The 20,980-nt window shown below is 44.5% G+C and overlaps 7 protein-coding genes across 7 annotated transcripts; 5 read left to right on the forward strand and 2 right to left on the reverse strand.

Annotated features, from left to right (window-relative positions):
* Positions 1-352: 352 nt before the first annotated feature.
* On the forward strand, positions 353-3,883 carry PCOAH_00029770 (Snrnp protein; the record flags this gene model as incomplete). The annotated part of the gene is made up of 2 exons (XM_020059779.1): positions 353-435; positions 901-3,883. 2 exons carry the CDS (start codon positions 353-355, stop codon positions 3,881-3,883), a joined length of 3,066 nt encoding a protein of 1,021 aa, XP_019915522.1.
* An 848-nt stretch (positions 3,884-4,731) lies between these two features.
* On the forward strand, positions 4,732-5,472 carry PCOAH_00029780 (Cyclin2 related protein; the record flags this gene model as incomplete). Its single annotated transcript, XM_020059780.1, has 1 exon — positions 4,732-5,472. The coding sequence occupies one exon, from the start codon at positions 4,732-4,734 to the stop codon at positions 5,470-5,472; it is 741 nt and encodes a 246-aa protein (XP_019915313.1).
* Positions 5,473-6,511: 1,039 nt separating this feature from the next.
* Positions 6,512-7,822, forward strand: PCOAH_00029790 (Proteasome subunit beta type; the record flags this gene model as incomplete). The annotated part of the gene is made up of 4 exons (XM_020059781.1): positions 6,512-6,627; positions 6,954-7,061; positions 7,193-7,262; positions 7,391-7,822. The coding sequence occupies 4 exons, from the start codon at positions 6,512-6,514 to the stop codon at positions 7,820-7,822; spliced, it is 726 nt and encodes a 241-aa protein (XP_019915406.1).
* Positions 7,823-8,858: 1,036 nt separating this feature from the next.
* On the forward strand, positions 8,859-9,281 carry PCOAH_00029800 (Uncharacterized protein; the record flags this gene model as incomplete). The annotated part of the gene is made up of 1 exon (XM_020059782.1): positions 8,859-9,281. The coding sequence occupies one exon, from the start codon at positions 8,859-8,861 to the stop codon at positions 9,279-9,281; it is 423 nt and encodes a 140-aa protein (XP_019915378.1).
* An 834-nt stretch (positions 9,282-10,115) lies between these two features.
* Positions 10,116-13,211, reverse strand: PCOAH_00029810 (Uncharacterized protein; the record flags this gene model as incomplete). Its single annotated transcript, XM_020059783.1, has 2 exons — positions 10,116-10,334; positions 10,449-13,211. 2 exons carry the CDS (start codon positions 13,209-13,211, stop codon positions 10,116-10,118), a joined length of 2,982 nt encoding a protein of 993 aa, XP_019915287.1.
* Positions 13,212-14,647: 1,436 nt separating this feature from the next.
* On the reverse strand, positions 14,648-16,274 carry PCOAH_00029820 (Nitric oxide synthase-interacting protein-like protein; the record flags this gene model as incomplete). The annotated part of the gene is made up of 6 exons (XM_020059784.1): positions 14,648-14,703; positions 14,892-14,982; positions 15,127-15,214; positions 15,346-15,551; positions 15,715-16,019; positions 16,205-16,274. 6 exons carry the CDS (start codon positions 16,272-16,274, stop codon positions 14,648-14,650), a joined length of 816 nt encoding a protein of 271 aa, XP_019915529.1.
* Positions 16,275-17,289: 1,015 nt separating this feature from the next.
* PCOAH_00029830 (Uncharacterized protein) lies at positions 17,290-19,137 on the forward strand (the record flags this gene model as incomplete). The annotated part of the gene is made up of 2 exons (XM_020059785.1): positions 17,290-17,612; positions 17,787-19,137. The coding sequence occupies 2 exons, from the start codon at positions 17,290-17,292 to the stop codon at positions 19,135-19,137; spliced, it is 1,674 nt and encodes a 557-aa protein (XP_019915443.1).
* Positions 19,138-20,980: the final 1,843 nt, after the last annotated feature.

Raw genomic sequence — 20,980 nt, forward strand, 5'->3', positions numbered from 1 at the left:
GGAAAACATTTGGTGGCAGAGCCCCTTTTACTTTATTTCCCCTTTTTTAAACCGAAAAATGTGAAAGGAAATTTGCCAACTCACCTTACCTCCCAGTTAACATTTTACCGTTGCGTTGTCTAACTTGGTGGTCGTGAGGCTACACCGCATTGTAGGGTTCCCTGGGAGGGAGCAGGAGGAGGAGGATTTATACGGACTTTTCCACCTGCACGGGTATCATTCCCAAAATGAGAATCAAAAGGAAGAAAGGAACCCTCCTTTCACCCACGTCCATGAAAAATCCATTCTATACATTTAACACGGTAAGCGTGTGAAGAAAAAAAAAAATAAGTGCAAAGAATGGAATACAAATATGTCCCCCTTGTGGGTGTCGCAAAATGGGATGTTTCGGCTGGATAATCGTTACGGAGTTTACTACTTCTTTGGAGGTGAACGGTATGCTAATTTTGTGGCGAAAGGTAGTGATGATATGGCTTCCCTTTTTTTTTTTTTTTTTTTTTTTTTTTCCGGTGGGCGATTTCTTCCCGCATGATTCTTACCCAGAACATACATTCCATTTCGCGCCTGTGTTTATTCCCCCTCTGCAATTAACCCAGGGGAGGTTATGTTATGGTCTCAGCACTTGGTAAAAGGTTTTTCTTTTTACATGTTTGCTGATTTTTGCGTGGACTGATGGGGATGTCACATTCCTCACAACTGTGACGATTTATTTATTTATTATTTTTTTTTTTTTCTGTATATAATCGAAACTAGTGAAGGTGGGAAGTGGCCCATCGCGAATGATCATACGTGTGAGCGTAGCTGTCATTGTACCTACGGGCAGGCTACATATATACACGTGTTATATGTAAGCTAACCTACTAACAAGGGGGAGTTCCCCTTTTTCCCCTCCCGACTTAGCCCATGCCTCGACGCCGCACAGATGTTCTTCTTTAGGAAGAAGCAAACCCCCGCAGAGGGGGCAGAAGGGGAGGAGAAAAAAGAAAAGGCCAAGGAGGATGATGTGGTAACCCAAGAAAAGGCCCCAGTTAATAACCCCTTTCAGAACATCCAAAAGGGTAGCCAGGAAGGGAAGACAGAAAACGATTTGCTGCAACATGACATTGAAAATGAAGGCGAAAGTAAAAAGAAAAAAGAAAATAAAAAAAGCTTAGAGGGGAAGGTACTCTCAGGGGAGAAAAATGAGAAAGAGCTATCCACCCAAGTGGGGAAAGCCGGAAACAGTGAACATACAAACGGACAAGCAACACACAGCAAAGTTGCACGAGAAGAAGGGACACCCCCTAGTAGTAACAACATCCGGAGAGACACATACAGATTGTTTCCCACCGGAATGAAAAAGAAAAAAATCAACCTGTATAGCTCATCCAGTTCGTCAGACGCCTCCTCAAATGAAGACCTATTTATCGGTAAAAGTAAAGGAAAAATGGAGACCCTCAAAGGGGGGAAATACAACCAAAGTAGGAAGGACAGAAGGGAGGAATCCCAACGAGACAACCACGTCAGTAATGGTACCACTACCACGAACCCAGTTAGTGGTAACAGCAAGATTTTTGCCAACGTCGCTAGTGGGGGTGAGAAACTGATTTTCTTAACAAAAAGGGACAGAGAAGAAATGAAGAGAAAGGCGGATAAAAGAGAAAATGAAAAAATTCCTATGGAGGAAGAAGACCATCCAAGGGGGAAGTTCCGGGGGAAGGAGGTCGAAGACGCAAAGAGGAGGAAGAGGGAGATCGATACGAAGACCGACGCGAAGGATGACAGGCATAGGGTAAGGAGGAACTCCGAATCGAATGAGGAGGTAAGGAGGCGGAAGTTGCCAAATGGGGATTCTACCGAGGAGCAAAACGATGGAAGAAGCAAAACGGTTATGGAGAGCCGTTTCAGCGGGACCAGTACATACACGAAGGTTGAATCGTCCCTGGCGGAGCTGAACATGCTTAACATAAGCGCCATCGAACGGGAAAGCCAAAGGGAAAAGGAATTAGAAATAATAAAGCAGCAATATTTAGGATTAAATAAAAAGAAGAAGAAAATGCAAAAACCGTCGGAAAAGTTTAGGAACATTTTCAACTTTGAATGGGATCAATCGGAGGACACCTCCAGAAATGACACGAATCCATTATACCAGAATAGACTGGAACCGCAGTTGCTGTTTGGACGGGGGTACATTGCAGGTATAGACGTCAGAGAGCAGAGAAAGAAAAATAATTTCTACGATAAGTTAGTGCAAAATAGGATTAACTTTAGTGTGAAGAAAGGAGCTATGGAGGATAGTTCCCTCAAGAAGGATCTCCACCATAGGGGCGGCACAAAGACCAGTAGCAACAGCGAGCATGCCACATCTAACCATGTAGGTATGTCAGATCTGGCGAACACACCGAACCCAATGGAGCATCTAACGAACCCAAATAATCACTCCCTAAGTAGAAGCAAAACAGGGGAATTCATCTACGAACCGAAGGTGAACAACATCATCGTAGATGTGCACAACAAGCACTGGAGTGAGAAGAAGAGAGAAGAAATGACAGACAGAGATTGGCGCATTTTTAGAGAGGACAACGAAATATACATAAAAGGAGGAATCGTGCCAGCACCTATTAGACGATGGGAAGAATCCAACCTTTCGAACGATTTGTTAAAAGCTATTAAAAAAGCAAAGTATGAAAAGCCCACTCCGATTCAGATGCAAGCTATACCGATAGCCCTCGAAATGAGGGATCTAATTGGAATCGCAGAAACGGGTTCAGGAAAAACAGCCGCATTTGTTTTACCTATGCTTTCTTACGTGAAACAACTCCCCCCATTGACATACGAAACGTCGCAGGATGGGCCCTACGCTTTAATTATCGCGCCGTCCAGGGAGCTAGCCATCCAAATTTTCGACGAAACGAACAAGTTTGCTTCGTATTGCTCATGTAGAACCGTAGCAGTGGTGGGAGGAAGGAACGCAGAGGCACAAGCATTTGAGTTAAGAAAAGGAGTGGAAATTATTATAGGGACCCCGGGAAGAATACAAGACTGCTTAGAAAAAGCATACACCGTGTTGAATCAGTGCAACTATGTAATCCTGGATGAAGCAGATCGAATGATGGATATGGGGTTTGAAGAATCCGTGCATTTTATTCTAGACAAAATACCAACGTCCAATTTGAAGTCAGAAGATGAGGCGTTAGCCTTACAGGAAGAAATGATGGCAAAAGCTGGGCATCGACTCTACAGACTGACGCAAATGTTTTCTGCGACGATGCCACCAGCGGTGGAAAGATTGTCTAGGAAGTACCTGCGAGCACCAGCATATATATCCATTGGAGACCCCGGAGCTGGTAAACGATCCATAGAACAAAAATTAGAATTCACTACGGAAGGAAAGAAGAAGCAGAAACTGCAGGAAATTCTAGAAGTGCATGAACCTCCGATCATCGTTTTTGTGAACCAAAAAAAAGTGGCAGACATTATTGCAAAGTCGATTAGTAAAATGAAATTCAGGGCAGTTGCTCTGCATGGTGGTAAGGCACAAGAATTGAGAGAACAAACACTGAACTCTTTTAAAAATGGAGACTTCGATATTTTAGTGGCAACAGATGTTGCTGGAAGAGGTATCGATGTGCAGGGAGTCAAACTTGTTATAAATTTTGATATGCCCAAAGACATCGAATCGTACACACATCGGATTGGACGTACTGGCAGGGCTGGACAGAAGGGATTGGCAATTTCGTTTATAACGGAGCAGGATTCTCACCTGTTTTACGACCTGAAGCAGTTCCTCATATCGTCGAATAACATCGTGCCCATGGAGCTGGCCAACAACCCTGCCTCGAAGGTCAAGCCTGGCTCGGTCATGCACACCCCGAAGAAGGCCCCGGTCGTGTTTAAGGGGTAACACGGGGGTAGCCAAGTACCAACAGAACAAGGGGTGTGTGTGTGGTGGATATGCCTTCACGTAGAGCACTACGGTGTGTGTTCCCCCTTTGTGTGCATTCTACCGTTTCGCGGAAGCAATATCACGGCGTCGTGATTTTTTTTTTTTTTTCCCTAGAGGGGTACCTACCGTGGGGCGGCTAACGGGATAAAACTCGTGCGAACAAACGAACTGAGCCTACCTACACATGGAGGGAGGTGCCTCCTTACAGGACGTGCCTACACCGCTGTATCCTTTTCCTATGGCGATGCTCCGTGCGGGTTAAGCATTTGCATGCCGTTGTGGTTCCCCCCCGCAACTCCGCGCTGCAAAGAATTTTTTTTTTTTTTTTTTTTTTTTTTTTTTTTTTTTTTTATGAACGCGCCGCACGGTGGAGTTGGCCCCGCGGGATGTTAGCTTGCCTATGTGCACACGTGTATACCTGTATGCGTGTATGCATGCGTTTGTGTTTCTTTTTTTTTCATTCTTTCGTTCTTTAATTATCTTTTTTTTTTATTTATTTTGCGGCGCATGCGCAACTGCGGTAAGCTCTTCCAAGTGACGATTCGATTTGCCAAAACGGGGCGTGTGTAGATGACCCTTTTTAAGCGAATATAACTGGTCAATCGGTTAAACAGCCAACCGGTTAACCGATGCGATCACGCCAATTTGCAAACGCACCCTCGTGATGATCGCGTTGCGTGCCCAGTGTCACCCCTCTCCTGTCGATATAACTGTTTGGTCTTGCCATATGAGGGCTAGCTCTCCCACGAGGGTGCCCACCACAATAGTGTGTAAACGTAAAAGCATGAATTAAACGGGGGAACAATATGGAAGACTATGACACAGAAGCAGATGTGCCGAGGACAGACAAAAAGTACATTTCCTACCTTCCAATCGTTTTAGAAAATATGATTAAAATAAACAGAGGAAATGGAAAAATCACAAGTTTCCATGCATCCAAAGTGCCTGATATATCTATTAAAAATTATATGGAGCGGATTGGAAAATACACGGGATGCAGCAATGAATGTTTCGTCCTCCTAATGATATACCTAGACAGAATTGTAAAAATAAATACAGACATAACTTTGTCTCTTCTCTGTATCCATAGATTGCTCATAACAGCCATAATGATTGCAGCGAAATTTTTCGATGACCTATATTACTCCAATGCGTTCTATGCAAAGGTCGGAGGGGTCTCTACGGAAGAGATCAACAAACTGGAAGGTACCTTTCTACACCTGATCGATTACAATTTGTTCGTCTCCTCAGAGGAGTACAATCTGTATAGACACTCCATATCCTTGGCCGTGGAGCGGTACCTGCACAGAACCCATGTTGAGGGGAAAGTCGGAATAGGGGCAGATAAGAAGGGAGGACATACCCACGGGGGGAATCACCATAGGGGTAAATGTACCAGCAAATGTACGACCAAATGCGCCAGCCGTCCAGCCCCTGTTGTGAAGCCCTATAATTTGTTTAACTACACCACTCCACACAGGACCAACATTATGTTCCTGAAACAGGGGAATGGCAATCACCATTTTCAGCCTCCTCGCGGGGGGTAGCGGTCGAAGAGGAGAAACAAATCCGCCTCCCCCCAAATGGGTAGCTTCCCCCGGGAGGAGCCCCCCTTTTATTTGAAGGCTGACTTGCCGTCCTTTTTATTTTATTTTATTATTTTTTTTTTTTTTTGTAATCCCCCCCCTACATGCACGCAGAGGTGTACATTTGTGCATTTACGAATGTATATGTCCTGCTTTGGCAACTTTGCACTTGCTCCTTTTTTTCTATTTTACCTGTACCGCGTTGCGAGACGGTTATTTTTTCAATGTTATTCGTTCCTGGGAGTTAACCCACGTTACGCAGAGTCTCCCCAATTTTATGTCCAACCAAGTGGATCAAATGGAAAGGAAAAAAAAGAAAAGCATCATCGTAGTTATATTAACATATTGCGCAATGAGTGGGAACACTCATACCGATTCGTCCTTCCCGCACGAAATGTATACATAGCGAAACGAGGTGGAGGGTCTGCTTCTTCACGTGACTTGTGTCCCTTTCTGCATTGGGGAGAGAGATATACACAATACTTACCAACCCTTGCCACCCATAAGAGGAGGTACCCTCTGCACTGACCGTTTCGTTCGCCCTGACTCCACTTTACATTAGCTCCGCGAAGGCAAAAACAAAAGTGGGGCATTATTCGAGAGAAATTCAACCAACCTGGGATCGCACCGTAGCGTGTAAAAAAGGTGATCGTCCCCACTGCGCGCACGTCATATGTGTACAACTGAGCATTGCAAAACTTTGCGCAGTAATGGGGGCATTAATTTGAGGGTTTAAAAAAAAAAAAAAAAAAATTATCATCCCAGCTGCGAATAGCTTCCAAGCAGTTGACTGCACTGCGAAAAAAAAAGCCTCACATAAGAGGAATCACAAAAGAAAAATCTCAGAAGAGGTGTTTGCTTTGTGCGGCAAATGAAAATCCCATTCCAGCGGATTACCGTTTCACCCATTCACATGTGCGCGTGAGAAGTACTAGCAAAAAGTCAGCTGCCTAGCAGATAACCCTTTCTCCTCTTCCAATTTATACTCCCACCTGCCAAGATGGAAATCCTACCCCTAAGTGATTACTCAGGGGAGAAGAAGCCAGAGGAGAGGGAAGGCCCAGTGGAACATGGCCGCGGATTCAAGAGGTGGAACCCTTACGTGGACAATGGAGGGTATGCCAAAGTGGATAATCACCTAGTCCGAGAATATCGGTCATGGAGGGAGAGTGAACTGCTTGGGGAATGATACCCCCAACAGGGCACAGTGAAAAAGAAAAAGGATATAACCACGGTCATTACACCAAGGAGACATAACAGTGGGCTCTCCCTAGTTAAATGAGCAACAAACCTTAGCGAACGAATTACCCAACCGGTTTTCCCCTCCATAATGGGTGTTGCCGCAACGTCGTCTTCACAAACTAGATGAATCATACGCATAGCAAAACGTTACACGTGAATGTTCGCTTCTTTATTTTTTTTTAATACCTCCTTTTTAACAGAACGGTGATCGGAGTGACCGGCAAGGACTACGTCATCTTGGCCGCAGACACGAGACTGTCCCTGTCCTACTCAATTTACACGAGACACTGTCCCAAAATATCACAACTGTAAGATGCATGATTTGCTCGTCTTCTGTTGATTGGGCGAAAGGGCGAACCGGAGAGTAGCCTCTTCGACAAGTGAGCATTGTGGAGGCCACCCATAATGACGCATTGCTCTTCCTTTCCCCTACCCGCAGAACGGATAAGTGCATTATCGGCTCTTCTGGGATGCAATCCGACATTAAGACGTTGCACTCATTGTTGAAGGTAAGAGGAGGGAGTTACGCGAACAGTCATGCTAGAGGATATGTGAAGAGCTAAGCGGAAGGCTCGATCCACTTCCTTCCCCCTCCCTACGTGACCTTACCTTCACCGCCACCCACCCCCCTGTGTAGAAAAAAATTGAGCTGTTCGTCTTGGAGCATGGGCACTACCCGGACATTCACGTCATAGCAAGGCTGCTCTGCGTGATCCTCTACAGCAGAAGATTTTTCCCCTACTACACGTTTAACCTGTTGGCCGGTGTCAGTAACGATAACAAGGGAGTTCTTTACAATTACGATGCCATTGGATCCTACTGCGAAGCCACACACTCTTGCGTTGGAAGCGGAGCGGCACTGATCTTTCCAATTTTAGACAACCGAATGGAACAGAAGAACCAGCTAATCAAGAACCTAAACTTCAACCTGAGGGACGACATTGATTTTGTTAAAGATGCCATTACGTCAGCCACGGAGAGGGACATATACACTGGAGACAAAACGGAGATATATATTATCGACCAGATGGGCGTCAAAACGACCACGCTGGACCTGAAGCAGGATTAGGTGACCAGCTAGCCGTCCATGTGGCTTCATCCATGTGGGGTTAACACTGTGACTGTGGCTTTTTCCCCCGCGAAGAACGCTGCCCCGTTCCTACGTAAGCTTGTCAAAAAAATGGGGGCACAACAAAAGTATGCAACTTCCCTTACCATTGTTTCCATGTTGCATATAGCTGTGTTTTTCGTATTTTTCTGTTTTTTATAATCACAAAATTTTAACTGTGGAGCGTGCATACGGAGGGATAACAAACCAAAAGCGTAGCCATGTGAAAAAAAAAAAAAATTTCATGTTGAAAGCAAATGCTCCATTTTAATTTTCCCTCGTCATATAACCCTTTAAAGGGGCGCCCATGTGAATACTCATGCGCAGGGAGGCAAAAACATTCTTTAAGATTACCAAAAGGGGAGTAAGATATGCAAAAAAAAAAAAAAAAAAAAAAGGTGAAAAGGGCGCATGCCACTTGTGTTTTTGCCACCCCCGAGTGGGTTACCCCGTGTAATTAAGCATGCTCTGAGCGTGCGTGTATTCCGTGCGGAAACGCGTCACACATGTGCATGTGCGCACATCCGGACGGATTTGGGTGCTTGTTCCCTTGGACATCCTCCACCCCGATGAGGGACAATTAGGAGTGAACACAAAAGAGGGAATTGCAAAGAGATTAAAAAAAAAAAAAAAAAAAAAAATCGCTAAAGAGGACAGCAAAATAAAAGGCACACAAACCGCAATCAACACAATCAGCTTAAAAGGTGCAAAAAGCAAACCACAAATGCTAAACGCGAAGGAGTTCGCACACCCCCCCTTGTTCACACCATATGTTCCACTTGCTGGCATAAAACCAGGACGTACTTACCGTTAATATGCTCACATCGGGCAGTGTGTGAAAGAAACTGAACGAGGGACAAGTTCGCACATATATTTTCCCAGAAGTGTGTGTTCTTACGCAGACTGACCATAGTTCTACTGCTTTACTGCTCACCCGCATTACATCACCACTAGGCATTTATTAAGTTCACCTCTTGACCACCACGAAGCGAACAAAATGGACTCCCTCAGAAGGAACATACTAAACGGCAGACTCTGCACCACTCGAGGGGTAAAATTCCAACCAAGGGACTTCACAAAATTTTACGCAAAAAATCACTTCAGTACAGACAATGAAGAGAACGGTGAAACAAAAGGGAAACACGCAAACGCCAAGGAAAAAAAACCAAATGGATTACAAATTGACTGCGAAATAAAGAGTCCCTTGAAGGAGTTCTTAAATACGGACACTGCGTCCAGAGTTTTTGTTCTGAAATATGCGTGGAAGTACATTAAGGATAATAATTTGCAAAATCCAAACACGAAAAGGAAAATCATCCCAGATGAAAAACTGAAGAATGTGCTCGAAAAGGATGAAGTGGATATGCTGGAGGTGCCCAAGTTGTTGTTCCGCCATATGTCATCCATAAGGAAGGAGTGAAACTGTATGTATGGGCTACATGTGCAGTCTGCGTATGCAGGTAGTGTTAACTTCGACGGGGAGCATTCCACAGCTTACCCATTCACCTTGCACAAGCTTCCCACAGACATTTTAAGTTAATGAAACGTCCGCAAAATTGCAGTACCCATTTCGTCTTTTTCTTGTGTCTGCGCGCAATTTTTGGCATTTTTTTTTTCACCTCACCCCTTTGCTTGCTTTTGGATATTCCCCAATGAGCAGCCCCCTCATACCGTATTTTCGCTTTGCATGTTTTACTCCAACAGAATGTGAACGTGGAGGTTTCCTCTTGAGTGTGCGCACGTGTGTAAGTCGCTTTCCCCAGCCGCGAAAACGAACGACGCGCCCCCTATCAATGGGAAGACATTACCAAATGTAGATCCACCACTGGTGAGTTGGTTGATGCATATAGGGACGCATCCCCATATCCTGTTTGTAATTTTTTTTTTCATCCCAACTTTATCTCATCCCCTTTTGTAAATACGATAAGTCAAATGGAAATTTTAGCAATTCGGATTAGCTAGCCAAAAGGCAGTTGTGTGTGCAAAAAAAAAAAAAAAAAAAAAAAAAAATATGAACAGGTTAGGCAACTTTTTCAAAAAAATTGCAACATTTTGTTCTGCTCCAATGGTTAGACATCCGTTGCGGGGATCTTTCCCCACGTGTGTGCAGACGCCTTAGGGGTGAATAGAAGTGCACGGAAGTAAAAAAGGTGGATAAACAGGGCGGAAAGGGGCCCGCTAAATTGGCCACGCGGCAAATGCGCCGAACTGTGAAAAGGGGAACAAAAAAAATTGGGAGACATCCAGGCTGCGCCTAACGGTCTCTGCTAAAGTTCACGTTGCTCAGGAACTTCTTCACAAAATTGAACGTATTCAAGGCGCTGAACATGAAGGTGTGCTCGCTAATAGAAATGGAAATGACAGAAAAGCCAAGCGCCCTGAGCAACCTCTTCTTGAACAGCGAATTGGGGTTGTACAGAATGAGTTTCCCCTTTTGGAGAAAATGGCTCGGTCCGTCTATTTCTATGGCGACCTGCGGGGGGAGGGGGGAAGGGTGTTAACGTGGTAGGATGGCAGTGGTGTTGCGAAGGAGCCGCTTGGCCGAGGAGCGCCACACTTTTGCAATGTTGAAACATATCCAACGTACCCTGGCGTTGGGCAGGTAAACATCCACGAGAAGGGAGTCCAAAATGAAATACTCGTTGTGGTGAAAAATACTAAGGTGTCTCAAATCGTTCGAAATTTTCTTATGTACAGATGAAGAAACTTGGTTTTTTTCTTCTCTCCGTTGATTTCTAGCTAGCTGTTTTTTCCATATATTTAACGTGTTCAAGGAGACTTTAAAATATTTGTCAAATGTAGCTTGTATTTTTCTCTTCAGCGACGCAGTATTATCGATATGATCATTTGGAGGTACCATTTGTTCATATCTTTTGTCCATTTGTTTACTCCCCTTTGAATTTTTTCTCATTAAAAATAAGCAGTAAGCAAAGGAGGCCTGATACAACTGGGATTGATGTATTTGCGAGATGAAAAATTGCAATTTGCTCGAATTTTTTTTTTTCCCATATTTTATAAACCTCTTATTACATTCGTGTAGGGCATTTTCAAAAATGCTGCTGGGGAAGAGATTCAAGATGGAAAGACTCCACAGGATGTTAGCAATAGACTGAACTTCACACTTGGTCCACTTTATACTTTTTTCTTTCAACTGGGATTCGAAGAGCCTTAGCAACTTTATCATCACCATGCTCCTGTTTGTGTCGTTATACAAATTTTCGTCTTCCTTTTTGTCATTTATGTGATTCATAAAGTTGGCATATTTCGCCTCGTCTATTTGTCCCCCCCCATTGAGGTTACTTTTCTGTTGGTGTGGTTCCTCTTCTGGGATTTCCTTTACTACACTTGTTCGTGCGCTACCTCCAAGGGGTGAGTTTGAAATCGGTTTGTTCATTTCGCTGGTTAGTATGTCATCGTGTTGTGTTTCGTTTGGATCTACCTTAGGGAGTTTACTATTCGCATTGTTAGACTGCTGCCCATTGTGCGTTTCCTCCATAGTGTCACTTTTCCCCACTGGTTGATTGTTCGTCGCCTCGAAATGATTACCATGCCATGTCTTCGCGTTAGTCTTATTAACGGAAGAATGACCCACTTTGTTCTCCTTCCTATTGTATATGTCTAGAGGGACGCCTATTCCAAGGTCCGCCATTTCTTTCTGGTTCAACTGGGTACATACCTCCAGGTGTGGGTTCTCCTCCATGAGGGGGAATACGTACTCCCCGTCGGTGATGCGAACATACGGCTTGCTTTGGGCAGGTGGAGCGCCTTCCTCGGGGGCATCTGTTTGGGGGGCCGAGTTTGCCTCCCCGTTGCCATAAAGGGAATTTCCTTGACCACCACACGCGTAGTAGCGCAATCTGTGCTGCGAAGGCACGTCCCTGTAGAGACCCAAACCTACATTCGCGCAGGGCCAAAAAATGCTTGACCACGTGCGCATAGTCATTTTGTCCTTCTCCTTGGCAATTCTCTCCAGGGAGTATAACAAAAAATTTTCAAACAGGAGAAAAGCCGCGTATTTTTTATCGCTAGCTGTATTTTTCTCCATCACTAAACTGTTAATGGTGATGTCCGAATGTGGGTCCGTACTTGATCTTTCAAAATAGCTAAAAAATTTTCCGAGTGTGTTTTTCGACCCATTTGTGGGATCCGGGTTAAGTTTACTAATCGTTAGGTAGTCTTCCTCTATGCCAAATTTTTTCAGATGGTTCTCCCTAATGATATCGAGAATGTCCTTATTAGCAGAGTCGGCTGCAAAAATAGAGAGACTGTACAAAATGGTGGCTATATCCTTCAGTAGAAGAGAATCAAAAATGTCTAGCGCATAATTGTAGAGACTTATTAACAGGTCGTAGTTACAACAGTTGGATGTTGCTATCGCCCAAATGACGTTGCTAAATTCTTGGGCCTTAAACTTATGCTCCTTCAGGTATTTCATCAGGCAGTTGTGTACAGAGATTAATTCCTCCTTGGTGGTGATCAGTTCGAACTTGATTGCACTGAAGGACCAAAGGATGATGGAAATTTCTTGTGCCTTGAAATTGTTGGAATTTTCGAAAAATCTTTTTTTTATATTCTTCCATATGTCTACTTCTCTGTTCGACAGGATGGCTGACGCCCATGCGATGTTCGCCACGTGTTTTGGGATTACAGGTGCGTTGGTGAGTAGGGTTTGCTTCATCAGTGCGTAGATGCTGCTGTAGGTTCGTCTGGTGAGTAAATTCGCGTGATTGCTGCAGGGGGGGTGATCCTCTTCACGTCGGACCTGTTCGTCCGTTGGAGATACCCGGATGGACTGCTCCCCAGTTGGCCGCTCATCTGTTTGTCGCTCCTCTGTTGACCGATCCCCGTTTGTCTGCCCCCCCCCCACCGTGGAATACGTCTCGAACAGACTGAAGGTCACCGGGTCAAAGTCGCTGCTTGCTGCGCTTTCTTGTTTGCCTTTGCCTTCTCCCCTCCAGCAGAAATTTTTATTCTTCACATGTTTGGCTATACGGTGATAAGCCGTCACGATGTTTACTTCATTAAAAACTTTTTTTTTTTCTGTGTCCGTTTTGGCGCTTTCACTGTGCTTGTTAAGGACGTCGAAGATCTCCTCTACTGACAGGGCATTAACTAACTCCTGATTGATTCTTATGTTCGAGTGATTGGCACTGTGTTTTCCGGACGTACTCTTGGCAGAATAATAGGCAGACTGAAAATTTGGGGAGAAGTTTTCACTACCTTCTGGTTCGTTGTGCTTGCTATACTTCTCCAGGTCGAAGCTGTTCATTTCGTTGGTATTATTCCAGGAGGTAAATTTGAAATTTAACTTTTTTTTTTTTTCTGCTAAGACTGACTGGGGGTTGGTCATCGGGGGGATCGTCCTTCTTCCCATTGTCGCCTCCCCCGTTGTTGCTTTCTCTGTTTACGTTGACTTCATTTTCCGCTGCTTCTCCAAGTGAACCACCTTGCTCCTCCCCGCTGGTCAGCTTCAAACAGGTGCCACGTGGGAGTCCCCTCGTGATGCTTCTCCCCTGTTTTCCATCATTGGTATGAGTAGCTAGGTTAAAACGAGTCACAAAAAGGGTGATTTTCTTTTTGTTACCCTGGTGGACACATCCATTGTTACACCTGTGGGTAACTCTTCCAAAATTATACCTCTTGGTGAAGGGCTTTCCACAATTTTGGTGTAAAAGTGGAAGGTTCCCATTTCGCCTGAACAGAGCAAGGTAATAATGACTGCTGCTTCGGGGATTTGTTTTCTTAAAAAAGTACAGTTTGACAAAAAAACAAAAAATGGTGAGTAGTCTTAACATCAATTCCTTCGATTTTCTACATCCTTTCAATTGTGTACATTGCAGCATGTGCCTCGTGTAGTTTTACGTCGAATGTTCTTGCTTTGTTTTCTTCATCAGGCCTGTTCCAATTTTTTTTTTTTTTTTTTTTTTTAAATTTTGCCTGACCTGTACATACACTTTTGGTGAGTCATTCACCTGGGCAAGCTTGCCGCGTAATGGATCGAACATACAGGCGTGTCGAGAGGTGGAAAAATAAAAAATGGGAACCCCGCGGGACGCCATCAAATGTGGAGAAAAAATCAGGAATGAGCGTAGCCCGTCAGGTGGGTAAGCGGCAAACCAAGGGTGAACAAATGAGGGGGAGGTGTCAATTAAGCTGTGCCAGGTCCACTGGAAGAATCACAAAACGGGTAATATGAAAACGTGCCGACAAACTAAAGGCGTGCACCACTCGTGTGGTGTGCATTGTGGGCGGCTGACATGACGAGGAGCATTCCTTCTATGCACCTTCAAGGAGAGACCCCCAATAGGTAACTTCCTCGTATATTTACACTTGCTGGGCGATGACCTGTCAGTGATGACTGCGTGTCACCCCGATGAAGCCTTCCTACTGCCGCTACGGGGCAACAACGAAACGGAGCACACCCCAATATGCATGCGTTTTTCCATTTCGAACGTTTACACCGAGGTTTAACCCTGCTGCGTTGCATTGTGCATCGGCTTCGAGCTGTCCTTATGGGTGCACTCCACCCGAATCATGCTCATGGTTGACCAGCACAGGGTGGCTAACTTCGGAGGTCATATTACACAAAAAAAAAAAGGAACAATTACAGAAAAAAAAAAAAAAAAAAATACAACACGGGAATGCAAACATGTACCTATGCATGTCCACATGGGAATACAGAAAAAAAGTAAACGCCGTGATGACGCGGTGTGCGTGGTAATGCACGGTGAAGGGGGTGTCCAACGGATTGGTGAGCCAAGCGGATACTCCCCCCATACACTTACATCACAGAAGGGACTCCCGATACATGGTCTTCTCAACATTACTGTGCGAGCAGAAGGCTGCAAGATGGGGAAAAAAAGGGAAAAAAAAAAACATTTCAAAGTGAATAACTGCGCGTTACATCCTTTTGTGTGGGTCCTACATCGCCCCTGCGTCGTCTCTACATCTACAGACGAACTCGCATACAAACAGCGCCTTGCAAACGTGGCAGAAGCAAATCCTCTTGTGGAGGCAACTGTGTGTGTACCCGTTCCGCCTGGCTGCAAATCGATGAAGTCCCCATCCCCGACGGGAACTTCCAGGGTATTCTTCCCGTAAATGAACTTTTCAAAAATGGACTAAAAGGGGAGGCAAAAAAAAGGCATTCAAAAGGCATGCAAGAGGCATGCAAAAGGCATGAAGATGCTGTAGCGAGGAAAGCGAAGAGATGACGGCGAAACAACTGGCGAACCGCTTCCCCCGCAGTTGCCACGCCTACCCACCTTTATAATTATCTGTCCCGTTTTTTTAATGAGAACGGCCCTCTGGTGATCGATATTCTTCTTGGAGTAGGAGCAAACCCAGCTCTCCCTGTGTTGATGAAGGGGCGTAATGTCATGAAAAATTATATCGTACCCTGCTCTATCAAATCCGCACATAAACACATAAACACACGCATGCACTTCGCCCGATCACAGAGGGATCAAACGGAAGAAACTTACTTCCCGCTGAGAACGTCACCTTCTTGGGACACCTCCGGGTTAATGGCTATTAGATCCCCCATTTTTAGCGTCTTCCCACTAACTGGACACGACAGATCCTTCGAAGGACGACTGAGCTTTTTTTTACTCAAGTCCTTCTTCACCTTTGCATTGCCGGCCAACCAAAAGTTGTTTGATATATCTAGTAGGTTCTTCTGTTCTTCCTTCTACGGAGGGGGAGAAGCAGACGTGCACGTTGTTAGGGGTGTGCCACCAAAATGTTGCACACTTTCACTGGAACAATATCGATGTAAGGCACATGGAGGAGGCCTACGCCTGCAGCACCAGTGGGGTGTTTTTTTTGTCCCCCCCCAGGGAGTGCAAAATCACCTGCACATGTTCAGAATTATCAATTTTTTCCAACTCCTGCATGAATTTTTTTTTCTCCCTTTCGATCTGATAAGAAGCCTCTTCTTCCTTTCTCCTCTTCAAATCTTTAACGTACTCATCGTATTCTTTCTTCCTCTTTGCGTAGGTTTTTTTTTGCGTCAAAAAATGATTGACGATGCACATTTTGCAGAATATGTGTCCATACGGGGTACTCACGGGTGTCTCGGCGTTCCGCAGGCATATCCAGCACTGCTCGAATCTTCGCATGGAGTCTTTCCCGAGTCTTTCCTTCAGGGTTCCCACATCTAGGGGGGGGAAATAGGAAGGGGGTGGATGGATGACGAATTGACGGAGATGATCATGTTGGCGGGGGGTCCACCCAGACCAACTCTATGTGGCCCCCCTTTCGTCAAAAATAACATAGTGTGACATGGAGCCAAATTTTTATTAACACACAAATGAGCACTACAAAGCTGGGGGTAGTCCTCACCTGATACCTTCTTCCTTTCGTGGTAAGTGAATATAGGATTGGCGGTGTTATTTTTGCTATGCCTTGTCATTTTTGTTTCGTTTATTGGGGTGATTCATTATCGGGAGGGTTCAGGACGGGGTAGGGAATCACTTCCACATGGAGGCACTGTTTTGGGAGCTGACCAGTTGTGTCGTTTCTTCTTTCCTTCTTCCTCATTAGGTAGCTCTCCTGGCTTGTTCCAAGCAACATTCAATGTGGCCACTTGAGTAACCAACTGAGTGGTGCGTATGTTCCGTTCCTACCTCAGGATGTGAGGAACTGCATAGCAAAATAGAGTTTCTTTTTTATTTATTTATTTTTTTTTTTTTGCGACTTCTATGCTAGTTTGTGGCTAAAGCTGATGGTGCGGTGAGGAGGGCCATCCCTTGGGGGATTTTTTTTTTTTTTTTTTTTTTTTTTTTGTCAAGTCAGTTCCGCATTTTCAACGTGCAGTGGTTAGGCGAGTGGGCGGAACCGCTCTCCCCCTTTTTGGACGCACAAAACGGGTCGCGTTTCCTCTTGTTAGGCTTTTTTTTTTTTTTTTTTTTTTTTCTCGATGACCGCTCGGACAGGGTAACACCGAAATGGCAACACAAAAATGGTAGCACCGACATGGACACCCTGCCCGTCTGCCCGCGCAACTCCAAATGGTCACGCACAGCCGTTTTTGCATGCACTGTATGTCAGTTCATTTTTGTGTTGTGTCCCAGCTGAGAGGTGGCCAAGTTGCAAATTAGCAAAAAGTGCAAAGTTGCTATTTGCTAAAATGTTAAGCAGGCAGACTGCTAAACCGCTAAGTAGCGAATTGGTGACATCCCCCCCAACAATCCGAAGAAGGCACCCCGCGTGTGCATACACGAAGCGTAAAAAGGTTTTTTTCCCAGCCTCCAGGGGGGCTATTTTTCCTCAGGCAGCTCATTCCACGTGAAGGAGTAAAGCGCACCAATCGTTAATATGTTATGCGGTTTAGGGTGAAGGCCCCGTAAGGGAAGTTAAACCCTTTTCATGTCACTTATATTAAGCGCTTCCCCTTTTCACCTTGCAACCCCGTAGCGTTTGCAAAAATGACGCTGGACCCGCTACGAACGGACATAAGCTTTTTGGACAATAACTTGACACAGATCTTTCGAGACTCAGAAGAATGGCTAACGCTGGAGTACCTGCTACAAATGAATGTGCGGACATCCAGGGTCCGACTGGTGCAGGCATGGCACGTATCTCCAGTGCACCTGATAAACAAATTTGAAAAAAGGAATTCGAACAAGTTGGTTTTGAAGAGCTTTATTGACGTATCTTCTTTGGACATGGATAATTCTATTCAGGATGTTTGCACGAGGGGGTTTTCCGTGTCACGCAGGGGGTTGCGCCTCTCCGTGGGGAATTTCAAGTAGGTGCGCTGATAAAACGGTGCAATGATGCATCGGTGCAATGACGCGTCGGTGCAATAACGCGTCGGTACAACGATGCAACGATGCAACAATGCAACAATGCAACGATTCTGCGTTGTGGCAACCCACCTGTATTTGCCCACCACCACCCAAACCTTTGGCACCCCCCGTAGCATCCCCGGATTTCCCCTAACTTCTCTAGACGCCGGGCGTGAGATGGTGAACCCGAACGAGTTGGACGGCGAGACAGGCACAACGCACAAGGCGAAGAAAACTCTAAAGAACATCCTAAAGCACAGCGAAACGGTGTTGTTATCCGGAGAGAGAAGCGTGTTTGAATTTTTCCTATGTGACGTGGGGGTGGGTCTCTCCTTATCAGTCAGCGAAAAAGACGCAGAAATGTACAACAGGGATACAGTACCAATAGAATATGACAGTGTTTTTATTGACAAGAAAAAAGGGAGTGCATTGGATCATTCGTTAACGGTCCATTATAGTGATAAGGATGGACATGATGGTTGTGGCATATCTGTAGGGGTAGCCAACCGAGAGGATGAAAACAGCGAAAGGATAAACTTAGCCTTGGGAGGAGACACCATGGCATCATGTGGAGTGTTACCACATTATACATTTCATCACGAGTACATCATTTTTGATAACACCCAAATATTGCCTCGGTATTTAATACAATTTGAATGTGACCCAAATGGGGAGGAACATTTCAGCCTGCCTTTATGTGACTACTGTGGAAACGCACCCTCTGTATTTTACTGCGAATCGGACGAGGTAAAGTTGTGTGCAAAGTGTGATCATATGATACACACGCAGAATAAACTTGTAAGGAAACACATCCGGAAAACGCTAAACGAAGCACAAACGATATCAGGCAAGTGCAAAATACATGTAGAGCAACGTGTCACTATGTTTTGTACAATTTGTCACCTGCCCATATGCAATAAATGCGTTTCCAGCCATGCACACACAGATTTATGCGGGGAAAATAGCCCCTGGGTAAGTAAAAAAAACGATGCAATAATTTCGCTAAATTTAGCTTATAAAGCTATTATAAAAAATAGTGCCATTCCGTCAAATGTAATCAAAGAGGAAAAAAAAAAATTAAATGATGTGTTGAAAAAAGTGGATAAATTATATGAACAAGTCAGGTCAAATATTAAGGATACGGAAAAACATGTGTACACCATTTTAGAGGATGTCATTAAACAGCTACATGTAATTACTGACCAGAAAATGTGTGCAGTGTTAAGTGAGGAATATGAGTTGAAACGACAGTTTTGCGAAATTGCATGGAACGAAAACTTTCTCTATTACCTACAAACAGTGTTGCCTCCAGCCGATTTTATGAATGCCTGGCTTAAACACTGCTTGGTGAGAGAAGAAATTGAAAAAAACTCGGCGTACACAGAAAGGCCGAACGCCCTCGTGTTCCCTGATATGTGCATTCGGGGGAATATCAACGTCGTCACGGAGGAGTCTGCGCGCCACGCGGAGGGGAAACAGCACTAAATGTGGGCAACAATTGTTGGAGTTTTCCCCCATGGGGGAGGCTATATACCAGTTACTCCCCCTAGGTGGACTTTCCACTGGTCAGGACGCATCGCATCGCCCTTTGGATCCTCGTTGGCGTATTTTCAACGCAACCGTGTGGACATGTACACATATAAGCTATTTTTCCCCCCAAGTTAACCCCTTTAAAGGGCGCACAAATGGACACAAGGAGGGGTATCCCCTTTGGTGGTGACCCATTCGCCTATCACCCACTGCAACGTCGAAAAAGGAGCATTCCAACATGTTGATGTTGTGAAGATTGGATTTTTTTTTTTTTTTTTCCTTTCCTATTTTGGTGAACTTCTCACACCAAATGATGGGCGGTAAAAATAAACGCTCGTTTGGGATCACGAAACGGGATGTAACGATGCTTTTTTTTTTTTTTTTTTGTGTGTTTGGGGGCATGCATTTTTGCTCTGCAGCGACGATTGTGTATTCCCCTGCGTATTCTCTTGAATGTTCATGGAAATGCTTTTCCGCATGGGCAGCGAATTATTCCCTCAGGGGAAAGGACCCCTGCGTTTAGCAGCGGTATCACGTGGCATCAGTAGGTCAGTGTATCCTTGCATGCATGCAAGTGGGGTGGTATTCCACCTCGGCAGTACATGCCCTCCGTTCATGGGTACCTTCCACAATTTACGCGTATGCCTAGGCGAGTTCCTTCAAAAGTATCCAAAATGCGTACACATTTTGCAAACTGGCCTCAATTTCGACTTAAACTTCCACTTGCTCTTTTTTTTTAACACAAAAGTAGGTCCCCAACTTGAATTTATTTTAAAAAATAGTGCCACTGTACGGAAAAAAAAAAAAAAAATACCTTAACCGTTAAGGCTGTTCAGAAAAAAAAAGCTAACAATGTGTACGCGAAAAAAAAAAAAAAAAAAAAAAAAAAAAATATTTTCTATTAAAAGAAACGTACAAGCTTGACAAAGTGGAAAAACAGCACGGGGTGAGGCGCAAAAAGGCAGTGTGGCGAAATTGTAAAATAACGACATGAAATAACACGGCGAAGTAGCCTAACCGTGAAATCGCAAACTCGTGAAATAAGGAAAAATGAAAAATGGCAAAACAACGAAACAACGAAAAGTACAGGCAGGCAGCTTTCCAAAAGTAACCATGAGAAAAAAATGAAAAAAAAAAAAAAAAAAAAAAAAAAGTTTCCTTTCCAGAATTAGGAAAGAAAAAGTAGGTGTCCTTGTGGCTACTGATACCAACAAAAAACTCTTCCCTTTTTTTACCACCATTTATAATTATTTTTTACATTTTTGTGTTTAAGTTTTTGTAGTTTCCCAATTCATTGTACACCTTTTTGTTGTTTACTTGTTTATGCTTTTTCTTCGCCTTTCCGCTTCACCATTCGGTGAGGTGGGAAAAAGGAAGCAGCGACTTTGAAGAACAAGTTCTACTGCTCCATTCCCTGGATTGCGCAAGAAGAAAAGCAGTTAAAAAAAAATATTGTCCCCTTTTTGTGCATATAAAACTGGGTTGAACGGATGTGTATGTAGACCGACCCAGGGTGCACAAAGTATATTCACTTGTGATACACACACATAGGGGTGACGTACCAGTTGTGGCGCAGTTAAACATAAAAAATAGGAAACCCCAAAGACCATCCAAAGCTGCGAAACACGCCTAGGTCCACCCCTTTTTTGTTCGAGATAACCCTGCACAATGACGATAATGAAACAGAACTGTTAAATCGCCATAGTGCAGAGTAGCAGAAGTTGTACACCCCCCCTCTATCTATGTCGTGACGATTTGCATGTAGGAGGGCAGACACACCAAACGGGTTAACCTCTAG

Source organism: Plasmodium coatneyi, chromosome 10, assembly GCF_001680005.1.
Source record: "Plasmodium coatneyi strain Hackeri chromosome 10, complete sequence".
Taxonomy (NCBI): domain Eukaryota; phylum Apicomplexa; class Aconoidasida; order Haemosporida; family Plasmodiidae; genus Plasmodium; species Plasmodium coatneyi.